This window comes from Python bivittatus, unplaced genomic scaffold, assembly GCF_059951505.1.
Source record: "Python bivittatus isolate LINGU-HERP-01145 unplaced genomic scaffold, Pbiv_v1 ctg000480_np1212, whole genome shotgun sequence".
Taxonomy (NCBI): domain Eukaryota; kingdom Metazoa; phylum Chordata; class Lepidosauria; order Squamata; family Pythonidae; genus Python; species Python bivittatus.
The window spans coordinates 29,165,647-29,178,202 of record NW_028277075.1 but is presented as its reverse complement, the minus strand read 5'-3'; the positions used below and the strand labels follow the sequence as shown (position 1 = coordinate 29,178,202).

The following is a 12,556-nucleotide window of genomic DNA, read 5'->3' as shown; positions in this document are numbered from 1 at the left end:
ACACACACACCACACACACACACATACTGTTGTATAAACTGTTTTTGCCACAGCTATAAATCCCTTGAGTACTAAAGAATAAAATAAAGAGCATCATGTTGACTGAGGTTAGCAGCTGAGTTACATAATTATTTCCACTGTGGTTGCATCAACGGTGTAAGTTCTGGGCCCAAGTGACTTCTGGCAGAGACTTCTTTCCTTCTATCCATGAAAGTTTCCTGCACTGTTCCCATCATCAGTACTGAGATAAGATTCAAATGTTGGTGTGGTTGGTTAATGTACACTACAGTACATGGAATGAAAAGGAGGTGCCATCTTTTCTGCTTAAGGCAGCAAATGTCTTGCAACTGTTTGGCTGGTGGTGGTGGTAAGAATCTCTATTTTTTGCTTTCAGCTCTGAAGAAAACAACCAGCAGGCTCCTCCAAAGTTTGGCCTACTCAAAACTTTCTGCTCTGACACTTTTTTTTAAAAAAACAAAACCATTCTGTTTTGTATTTCTCCATTTCCTCAAAACATAAATAACTTAGCTATACTGCGCATGGACTGATTTCAAGTGCTTCTCTCAGTGGTATTATTTAAATCAGACAACAACAGGTTCCTGAGCAGGAACCCATTATCCCTATAGTTCTGGATTATATAAACTGTTCTATGAAAAGGCTGCTTGGTGGGTATGAAGCTAAGAATTTTCCTCTTTGCATTATAAGATTGCAAGATTCTACCATGAGTGGCTGAAAGCATTTCATTTCATTTTTTATGTCTTTGTGGGTTCTGGCTGTGGGGAGGAATGTGGACTGCTGGTGAGCTGTCATTGGGTATTAAGAGGTGTGCCAGGAAGGTCAGGGAGAGCAGGTTATGGAAAATGGTAGTAAATTATAGTAGCAACTGGCAGGAGGAGATAAGGTGATAATGTTAAAGGAAGGGAGGCACTCTTATCTTTGGAACTACTAGGTTGTAATCTAACTAAAGATGGCAGTGATGGTGGCCCCATCGAACTCTAACTTGGAAATCCTGCTCTTTAATGCAAGAGCAGTTGCAGGACAGATATTTCATTTATTTAAACATATATTTTAATTACATCTATATAATAATGCTCCTAGAAGTCATCCTTGACTTAACCGCTAAAAGGAGAATAAAGCCATCCTCCAAATTCCTGTGGTAGTTGGTTAATACAGGCAAAATTAAGTCCTTTTGCCAAGTGAATAAAAGGGCCAATACAGGAAAACATGAACAACTGATTTGACTTCCCCCAGTGGACAGGGGCAGAGAAGTTCTTGTAAAGGGATGAAGGCAGCACATCAAACCTAGCTAAATGAAAGCTTTCCTATGTGATGAGCAAAGAATATTATCAAGGTAGGATGCTGTTGAAAAAGGACTGCCAGAGCAACTACTGATAAAGCATCTGTTATCCAAGATCTGGTATGGACCATGGAAACATGGAATTAATGGAATTAATCTCTTAAGTCTAAGTTGTAGTACAGCAGGCTAGACCTAGAAGGCAGAGAAGTAGAGAGGTCCATAAACATTCCAATTCATTGACAAGATGCTTTGTCCAGCAGTCTGCTAATTCTGAAACCATGTTGTTACATTTGGTGGATATGGGCAGCGTTGGGGCAGGTTGTGGGCATGTAACCTTGACAATGATTTGTTCTCTTATTTTGGATTATTTTTTATTTGTACATCTTGAAGAGGTGGATGTGATATGAAGCATCCTCATGTATTTACTTGCCCCATGCTCATTTGGCTGATTAAATTGGCCAAGATAGGATTAGTGTCGACCCATATTTAAGGGAGATGATCAATGCTTCCTTCCAAGACAGATGTTTCTCTCCTGCCTAAAGGAAGAAGTAATAAGAGTGTTGCCAAAGAAACACTCCTTAGACCTAGGAGATTTGTTCATTATAGGCCAGTCTCAAATATTTAATTTCTTGGAAAGGTAATTGAGAAGGTAGTGGCCCCATAACTCCAGACATATTTAACCAACAGATTTTCTGGATACATTTCAATTGGGCTTTCAGCTGGGATATAGCACTGAAATGGTTTTAGTCACTTTGGTAGATGACCTATGCCAGAAAATGAATGTAGAGGCTGTGGCCTGTTAGTTATCCTGGACTTCTCTGTGGATTTTCAGACCATTGAAAATGATATTGTTGTGGGTCACCTTCATGTCATGCTACATCCAGAGTACAGTTCAACACCTAGGCCAATGATTTATGGTATCCCAAAGAATTTCACCTTGTCTCCCATGCTACTCACCATTTATACAAAACTGCTGGAGACATCATCTGAAGTCTTGTAGTGGAGATGTCGTCAGTATGATGACACCCAGCTCTATTGCTCCTGTAGGAATGGGCGTGGGAGCTGAATCTGATAGTGAACCTGAGTATATGGAAGTTGAACCTGCATATGAAGACATGGGTGGTGGGCTGGCATATGAGAATGTGTGCATCTGTGATAGAAACTGTACTCAGTGTTCTTGTCGGGAGTGATGTATTCCTTCCCAATGACATTCTTGTCAAGAGTGATGTATTCCTTCCCAATGACATGCCTATGCAATTTTTAAAGATAGTTATGTACTTTATGGTTTCCTTGTAACCACCTTGTTTTTGTAATCTTTAAGCTTTAAATATAACTATATTATTTAGTGATTTCATTGTATCCTTGAAGATAAAAATAACTGTATGATTTGTGATTTTCTTGATGCTATAGCAGAGATGGAAGAGACCAGCTGTGGTCAGTCTGATAAGGGGTCACGGCTTGGGCAACTGACAGAACATACAAGATCTATATGCCTGTAATGTTATTCTCCTGATAGGATAAGGGGAAGGGGGTTGGGGTTAAGATAAGTTTAAGATAGATAATGAGTAATAATTAATGTATAGCAGGAGGATGTTGTGAAGGACACAAAAAAAACCCATTTTTGGTTGAAGGCACAGTGACCTGGTGAAACAGATGTTTGTAAGAAGTTAACTGGTTTCTTTGTTTAAACTGTCACGTGGATCCTGCGAAGAAAAAGTATATAAGCTATGTAAAATCCGTAATCAGGACTCCCTCCATTAGCTGGGAGTCTCCAGTTTGCTTGAGCTCTAAAATAAAGTGGATAGAAAAAGTCTGATTTTCGTCTTGGTGTTCTGTTCACCTTGCACCAAATCCCGAACCTGGTAATTAGGGTTGATTAGCTGGACCCAAACACTCCTTAGTATCCAATTTCAAGGAAGCAATCCATACCCTTGTACATTGTCTGTTACTAATTGTCTGGAAGTGGAATGACTTGCAATTTAATTCAGACAATATGGAGGTGCTATTGGTAAAGAGTGAACTGGGCTCTGGGATTGAAGTTCAGGCTGTTATACACTTCATGGTTGTACTCCACCTGAAAGAGCATGTTTATAATTTGGGAGTGTTCCTTGATTTTTAACTATCACTGGATTTGCCAGTGGTGGCTATAATAAAGGATGCCTTTGCACAATTGTGTCTGTAAGCTGTTGCCTTCTTCTTGAGTCAGCTGAATTTAGCAAGAGTTATCCACATCTTGGTTACATCCCTTCTTAACTAATATAATGTATTCTATATGCTGAAAAGTGTTCAGAGGTTGCAGTTGGTGTAAAATACAGAGCAGTTAGGTTGCTAATCTATGAAAGATGTAGAGACATTATGCCTGCAATGAAAGCTCTGCATTGGTTACCTATTGCTTACCAGGAACAATTTAAGGTATCTGAAGCACTAAACAGCTTCACCTTATCTGGCAGACTACCTCTCATTATGACTTTATCTAGTCATTAACAGCTGCAGGAGAGCCTCTTTTGAAGATGCCTCTGCTGTTCAAGGCTATCATTCTAGCATCTGGAGAGGACCTTCTCCTGCATAGCCCACAGGCCATGGAATGCCCTCCCTCAAGAATTGTGTTTGATCTTCACTTTCTCACTGCACAGAAAAATCTGTAAAGATGCATCTCTTTCACCAGTTTTTTTTAACTGCTATATACTTTTAGTATTTGTTCTGTTTTAATATCTATGTCAAACTTTTCATATTATTTGTGCTCTTAAATTTTGTTAGCCACTTTTGAGTGCTTACTAGATCAGAGAGGTAAAATATGAATTGAATAAGTGAATAAAAACTCAGTCTTCAACACATGCTTGAGAGTTTGAGAGAAGTGGTTTGGTGTAGTGGTTAAAGTGCTGGACTAGAAACTGGGAGACACTTACCTGTAGCTTTAGTCCCTCCTTAGGCATGAAAGCTGGCTGGCTGACTTTGGGCCAGTCACTCTCTCCTAGCTCAACCCACTTCACAGGGTTGTTGTTGTGGGGAAAATACAAGGGAGGAACATTATGTACACCGCCTTGAGTTGTACAAAGTAAAGGCAGGATATGAATCAGATAAATACAGTGGTACCTCGGTTCACGAACTTAATTCGTTCCGCGACTCTGGTTGCGAACCAAAATGGTCGTGAACCGAATCAAATTTTCCCATAAGGTTCAATGTAAATACGGTTAATCCATTCTGACCCCTCCGAATTTGGTCGCCAACCGATTTTTGATTGTGTCCCGAATCAAATTTCCCCATAAGGTTCAATGTAACTACGGTTAATCCGTTCTGAACCATATGTTTGTTTGTTTTTAAACCGCAAAAATATGACAGTACGAAGAGAGAGAAAGCTAACCTTGCTCGACGCGACTTCTGGTGTGGAGGACAGGAAGGCGGATGGGGAGGCGGTTACTGCTTGGAGGGAGAGTCCCCCTCCTACAGGAAGCCGCGACCACGTGTCACGGGAGGGAAAATGGCCGTGGATCCTGTTCGTAACCCGATCCGGCGTTCGCAAACGGAGGCAAAATTTTGCAAACGGAGCTGTTCGTGAACCAAATTGTTTGTGAACAGAAGCGTTCGTGAACCGAGGTACCACAATAAATAAATGTTTATCAGGAGGGCAGCTCTCCTGATTTATTGAACTATAATTCCCATATGGGGAGGATTATGGGAGGTGTAGTCCAACACATCCGGAGGGGACCAGAAGGCTGCTGTAGGAGGCAAACAGTCATCAATGCGATCACTTTGGACAACTGGTCTCAAGTCTAGAAATGATTATTCCTACTTGTTTACTCAAGATCCACCCGTTACCCTCTCATTCCATGCAAACAAAATGGTGCAGAGATATGACAAAAGTATCATTGTACTTTAAGTCCCGCCCCCTTTGTAGAAGCATTGTGACACTACACAAACATACAAAAGGTACGGCGCGTGTGGCACAATGATGAGGTGCTGCTTCATCATTTGGATGAAAGCATCCGATTTTGAAGATGCCTCTGGAATGGCATACCGTCATTCTGTGTTCCACTCACTAAGCTGGAATGACAAGGCTGAAATCAGGAAAACAAATCATTCTTTTTGTCTGCATAGACTACTATATCTGTATATGATCACATTCATTTGTGCAAAATGAATTTGACACTACGGGTTCACCTTGGCCTGTGGCAGGTTCCCTCGAGGGTGCAGAGAACAGAGATGCAGCCCCAGTTCCCATGACCCTCAGTTCTTTCTCTCCAGCTGGACACCTTCCTTTACATTTGTAGCAAGAGTTTAGGTTCATATATTCTCAACACTAGTATTGGTACTAAATGTTGTAGTGAGACCCCTGAAGTACGAAGTCATTCCAACAAAAGACAACATTTGAAATCTAGGTGGTAGATATGAAAAGGACAGAGCAGAAATCAAAACAGAAAAGGGGGAGGGGGGAGAGGAGAAAAAAAATGACTTACCTTGAGTCAAGAGAAGAGCTATATAAAAAGAAACAAAAAAGAAAAGGAAGGAAGGGACAGAGTTATTATTTTCTGTATGACAGGTTCATAAGCATTTTGCACATAACTGTATTAAATAATAATGAGCTTGCTTGATGTAACAATGGCTTTTTGGTAGCCTCATGGTAGAAGCAGGTTTGTAAGCATGCGTAGGAGCCACAAAATGGAGATGAAGCTGTGTCAAACAGGTGCGATTGTAAGGGTTTCAGAGGTTCCCCCTTTCCCTCATGAACAAAGGTGCAGGCAGTGGGGTGGGAGGGACAGGACTTGAAGAGGTGAGGACAGTGGAGGCAATCAGTGTACAAATTTGCAGTGTAAGGCCAGAATCTGGGATGAGCCCAAACTCGCCCCAAATATCTAGTGGCTTTGTGTGTGTGCATGTCTTCGAGTCAGCGATGACTCCTGGTGGCTGCCTGGGCTAGCCTCTGCAGTTTGCTTGGCAAGATGTTTAGAAGTGGTGTGCCTAGGGCTGAGAGAGAGTGACTGGCCCAAGGTCATCCAGCTAGTTTCATGCCTAAGGTGGGACTAGAACTCCTGGTCTCCTGGTTTCTAGCCTGGTTCCTTAAACACTACACCAAACTGGCTCTCAGCTACTGGCTTAGGGAAGGTATTTCCGCCAATTAAAACTCTTTAGATTGGCAACACCTAGGGAAATAACTTTGGTTTCAGTAAAAAGTAATATGGAAGTGCAACAATTCACACTTAGAAATTAAATTTGTATCGCTTTAGCTGAATTACTGTCACTCAATGGGGAATGAAATATCACCTCACCTCGCTTGCATTCTTGCTTTGCCACCATGGGGCTATTACAACTAGCCTGCCAGATAGCAACAAAGGGATACAGAAATCTCTAAATGATTGCTGCCATCTTGTGATCATCCAGGTTTTTTTTGGCAGTCCTACTCATTTAGCAACTGTGTTAAATATGAGGTTCCTCTTATAACAGTTCCCAGACACAAGTAATTTTTATAACAGGGCCCTAAATTGAAGAATAATTGATGCCTTCCCCATAACCTATTGTCTAGACCAGTGTTTCTCAATCTTAGGAACTTTAACATGTGTGGACTTCATCTCCCAGAATTCCCTAGCCAGCAGGCTGGCTAGGGAATTCTGGGAAATGAAGTCCACACATCTTAAAGTTTCCAAGATTGAGAAACACTGGTCTAGACTTTTTAAAACTTCCATTGTATAAGGTATAGATCATTACAGAACTTTGAAGTGATCTTGGGAATTTAAACAAATCTGTGCTTCTCTTGGTCTCTTGAGATAAAGAGCTGAGATGGGAAGCTCTGGAGAATAGTATTGCAAGGAATGGCTTTTAATGCTAAACTCTGAACTGTCAGTTTATGGTTTTGGTCTATCCAGGCTGATTAGGATAATCAGTTCATCCTAAGACTGCTAGGTTCTTTTAATTTCTATTTGCCAACTGATAGTATACTTCTGATAGGCATACTTTATTCATAGTATTTTTAATTTAGATTATAAATGATCTTTTAATTGCTAAGATTTCTAATTTAATCTCATTGTATTCCCTTCTATTTCACATATCTCAATATGACTCTTAGAATTTTATTTTCTATTGAGAATTAATTTCTTATGTTTGTGCAATTATTTCTAAAGACAACTCTCTTAACTTCTAAGTTCCCTCTGATTTATTCATCTGTACTCCTTTTTATATTTGTTTATATGAAAAGTAGCTTTAGCAGGAAGGATGAAATATTACCTTGATTTTCTGAGAAGAATCTGGAGAAGTATGACCATTTGGAATAAAAACTTGTCTCAGTAAAAATTACCCACCAGTGTGAACCAGGAGCTGAACTTTGCCCCTTTAATTTTACAGATTTGTCCTGTAATTGATAATCTGATTCCAAGGAGTAGAGAAAACCTAATCTATACCATACCATTTCACTTAATACGATGTTAGTGAAATTCACGTAGGCTGCATGAATTAACTGGCCCAGCCAGTTGCAACTGAAGAATCTGATTGCTGCTTCAGGCTTAACAGAAGTTTATGGGATGAGATCGGAGACTCTGGAGAATAGTGTTGCAAGGAATGGCCTTTAAAAAGAAGCCTGAATCTCTTTGTAGTTGTTGACCTTGAATAAATGACACATCTTGCTAATAATCCTGCATGAGTTTTGCACAGAAACATCCATTAAAGAAGGGGCCCAGTACTTAAAACCTATCCAAGTACACTGAGTAAACAGAATTTGGAATTGTTAATGATGCCCTTTTAAATAAATTCATTTTTATAGGGCCATTTGATGCTTGTTCAAGACAGCAGCCAGAAGGCTATTTGAATTGTAACAGTGTTGTGACTGTACCTTTAACTTGGCAGGAGGAAATTCAGGATGGAACTAGATTTGACAGGGCTATTTTCAAATATAAAATGAAGGCAAGAATGTCATATTTTAGAAGTAGAAAGCAGGGGCAGTCCATCTCCAGAGTTTTTGGACTTCAATTCCCATGAGCCTGAACCAGCATGGGCAGTGACAAGGAGATGGGAAGCTGTTGTCTAGAATATCTGGAAGATACTGGATTGTTAAGGCACTCTTCCTCAGCTGGCACCCTACATCCCTCAAAACAGTTAACTGGAACATTCTTCTGCTTTCTACCTCTGTTATTGGAAAGCTGGGATAGAAAACACTCATTGGAGCAAAGGACTGGGGGAAAGCACCAGGGGACGGGGTCAATCTTCCTTTCCTACACATACCTTTTATTATTTAAAAAAAACCCACCCATCCACCTTCCCACAGCCCCCTGCATATGTGAACAGAATGTGCCCATGAAAGGAAATACCTCTCCATTACTTACATCTTCTTGGTCCCAAAGCTGATTTTCTCCCCCTGAGGTTTGGCTTGGGCTTCTTGCTACAAGCATGGCCACAAGAGTAATAGACTTAAAACATTCATCTCCTGAAGGTCTGAGATCTCTGACTACCATTTGTGCTTCAGCCTATCTCTCGTCCACTTCTAATGTGGTGCATGAATATTTGAAGAATACTATGAATGAAGGATTTTAGTTTTTGTACTGGGGGATGGACACTGCTCACAGAAGCAGGAAAATGGTTTTATGGGCCACAGCTTCCTTTGCTATAAAAAAAGAACTCAGCTCAATTCTGGCTTGTAATAGAACTTATGAGCCCAAGCTTGGAGTCTCTTAAAGTGTTGGCACATTCTTCTCATCACTCATTAGTGCATCTCTTCTCAAAGTCAAGATGTGAGAAGACAAAACTGCACGAGACCCTAACAAGGCATGTAACATTAGCCTGGGGAAAGATGATCCAACATTTCTACAGCTCATCAACTTCCTCTTAAGTTGTTTCAGTTCCCTTAGTCAGAGTGCACAGTGTGTTATTGCCCATCATTGGTGTGAGAGGGAGAATCCTGGCTTTCAGAATCTCTTTAATGATAATTGTGTCTGTGTATGAATGGCATACATTTGTAAAATGTCTTTTTATATGCCTTCTCTATCGCTACCCCCTTTTCTGGAATAGTGGACATCTGATTGTTCCCTCTGTGTTTGGTGTTCCACAAGGCATTAAGATTTGGCTGTTTCAGCGAGTCTTTGAGATCTGAAACATAGAATAGTTTCTTCTGTAGGGAAATATTTGTTGACTGTGGAACCTCCCAGTGGTAACAGTTTGTTGTTGTTGTATTAATTGTTACCCAGTGGTAACAGTTTGTTGTTGTTGTTATTGTTATAATGATTTTGTGTCCTTTTAATCTGATGAGTAGATGAGGTAAGTAAACCAGCTATTTATTGACTGGAATGGTGTATATACCCAGTAAATAAAAAACTGGCTTTTCTGGAAGGTCTTAAGGAACTGTGGAGCCAGCAGCACTTACCTATTTGTTATTGTAGTTTTAATGAGTAATGTTTAATGTAAAAAAGTGTATTATTTATTACTGTTATTTGAATATCAATAAACTGCCTAAAGTCCACTAGGACTGAAGCGGTGGATACACTGCACCAGTAAGCAAACAATCAAACAACCTCTAGCCTGTGATTCTCCAATTCCAGCGGAACCCCATCTCAGTGGAATGCATAATATATCGAGTACTCTCCCCCTTTCGGATAGTATCAGCATATTCTCATGACTTAAACCGTTTAAACTTCACATTAATATGAATTGCTGTTAGCTGTACAGAGATCACATGAAAAATTCCAAGTACCCAAGGTGTGCGTGGGCTGGTGGTGGTAGGGTGTAGGGATGAAAAGAGAGAGAGAGAGAGAGAGAGAGAGAGAGAGAGAGGTGTGAACTCAGAAATTTGGAGTATGAAAGGACTCGATGGAGATTTATAACTAAAGAATCATCAGAGTGACAAAATTTGGGTCCTGAAAGCCTGGCAGTGATGGCTGGTGACAGACTTCCAAGCTCAAAAAGAAGGGGTTTTGTATTTAGCTTAAATGCCTTAATTTTAAGTAACAATCAACTGCATTGTGTCTTTGGACAATTGTTTTATATTGCCCCTTGAATGAAGGATGGTCCAGAATAAAACATAAAACTAATGATAGAAGCAGTAGCAGTATGTTGGTATTACAAATACTTAAGAGCTGTTATTTCTTTGTTTTTCAACAGTTAGCTCCATAGTTCTGACGCATCAGTGGTAAACCACCTTTCTCAGAAAGCTAAAATAGTCTAATCTGAGTGTTTTGTACAATGTATAGTATGAAATATTCTTTATTGATCTACATCATTTAATTTCTATGCATTGTTATAGGCATCTTTTTTGGTGAGCTTTATTAGTTGCTCACATTTTGTGATGGAGAATACAAAATATTTTGCTTGTCAATTGAAAGCCCACTAGAACTTTCTTGATGTGACCTACTTGAGTGAAGAACTGTTGTGTAGAGACTCTTGAGACATCCGAGGGCGGACAAATTTGTGAAACTTCTGGGATCCACAAGCAGGTCAACAGATTCAGCTTAAGGCAGATTTCCCCAGGATGGTGGCCCTCCAGATATGTTAGACTCCTAGGGATGGCAGCCAACATGGGCCTTCTGGTGAGTGGTCCAACACATTTGAAAGGCAGTGGGTTAAGGAAGACTGCCTCAAAACGTGTTTTAACTTCCATCTTGGAGAGAGTGCTTTGTTGCTGACATGCTTATGTGTCTTTGATGAAACTGTGAGGAAGTTTCTAACATTAGTTCTATGAAGTTCTATTATAAAGTATGTTGCTCCACTTGGAGATTTTTTTTTTTGCACCACAGAAGGGAATTAATTGCAAACATTCTGTGCTGTTATTGTTGGCAGCACTTGTTAATTGTGATTGAAATATATAGATATATATATCCATGTATACTTATAAGAAAAATCATCAGTAGCTAATGTTAATTACAAAGCCATATGAAGAGGATGATGATAATAATAGTAGTAGTAGTAGTAGTAATAATAATAATAATAATAATGGGACCATTGTGCAAAGTTCAGAACTGGGGAGCAAGCTGAAGAGGCAGCCATGCAATTTAACACATTCTTCTGAGAAAAGGACTTTCCATCTCAGCATAAGAAAGGGAGATGAGATTACATCAAAAATATTACCAAAAGGAGCACAGGGGAAAAAGGAGAGCAAAAAGGGGAAGGATCCAAACGCACGGAAGTTCAAACAGCCTGTAAGGCACAAGCACTGCACAAAAGGAGGATCTTAAGCTAAGCTCAAAAATGCAGAGATGGGACCGAAACAGGGTGAGAGCGAGAATATAGGAGGGAAAAGAATAAAACTTGGTTTGTGTAAAAATCAAAGAGAAAAAGGTGGAGCAAAAAAGGTTGTTTTTGCAATCTGCATTTGCTTGGTTTCTTTTTCAAAAAAGGATCTCACACCTGATATTCCTCGTTCCATCCATTTCGGTTCACCAAGGACAATGAAGAAATTCTCCTGCCTTTCGTATTCCTCCTCATCTACTATTTTAACCCTTATGGTCTTCCTGTAGGGACAACAAGAAAAAGATGTGTGTACAGCGGGTAGCCTGGTTGGAAGCAAATTCAGCAGCAGCAGCAGCAGCAGCGGTCGACACCACCACCACCACCACTACCACCACCACACCTTCTCACATGCAGCTGTTTCTGCCACTGTCTTGGTGGTGTTTCACTTGCTTTCTAGGACATATCAGTTGGAGCTGATCTTTAGATGAGTTAGAGAATATTAGAGGAAGGAAGAAAGGAAGGAAGGAAGGAAGGAGGAAAGGAGGGAGAGGCAAAGAGTGAGGAAGAGGAACCTGGTCTATATTGATGGTTAGTGGAAGGTGACTTCTGCAGCACATTTAGTCAAATGTCACATGGTAATAACAGTTTATCAACTGGCTGAACTATGGCTAATCCAGAGCAGCCTGCAGTCAGAGATAGGACAAGTATCTTCCTTGTTAGGTAAAATGTTAGGTAAAAAGCCCATTTTTCTCTCTTTCACACCATTTCGCTGCCATCACTTTTGAACTGTGGGCGGAGAGTGCAATAAGACAGCATTAAAATATCCTTTTAACATACAGTACATGCACGCACACGGACAGACTCATGCCCAAAACACAGGCCAGGACTTTCCCATCTAGATCTTTTTCTGTGCAAGGGAAGCTGGTTTCTTTCCCCATGCTTGACACAGTAGTTTCTACTGAGCATTGATAATTCATTTTTGCTGACTGAACTGCTCAGTGTTCATGAAATTCAGTGTTATAAGGTTATGGGCAGAATATAATACAACTGCATGAGTATCATAAAATGACACTAAAGAAAGAGACCCTAATAAGGATGAGGCTTGAAGTTGCAATTCTA

General features: G+C 40.2%; 1 protein-coding gene across 1 annotated transcript in view; it reads right to left on the bottom strand.

Moving 5' to 3' along the window:
• Positions 1-11,675, bottom strand: part of LOC103049251 (sodium/calcium exchanger 3) — a 40,889-nt gene extending 29,214 nt beyond the window's left edge. The window contains exons 1-2 of the mRNA XM_015888944.3: positions 11,615-11,675; positions 5,752-5,769 (exon numbers count right to left, since the gene is read on the bottom strand). Coding sequence (XP_015744430.2) covers positions 5,752-5,769; positions 11,615-11,633 — 37 coding nt within the window. The 5' untranslated portion in view covers positions 11,634-11,675. The remainder of the gene's footprint in view (positions 1-5,751; positions 5,770-11,614) is intronic.
• Between the last annotated feature and the right edge of the window lie 881 nt (positions 11,676-12,556).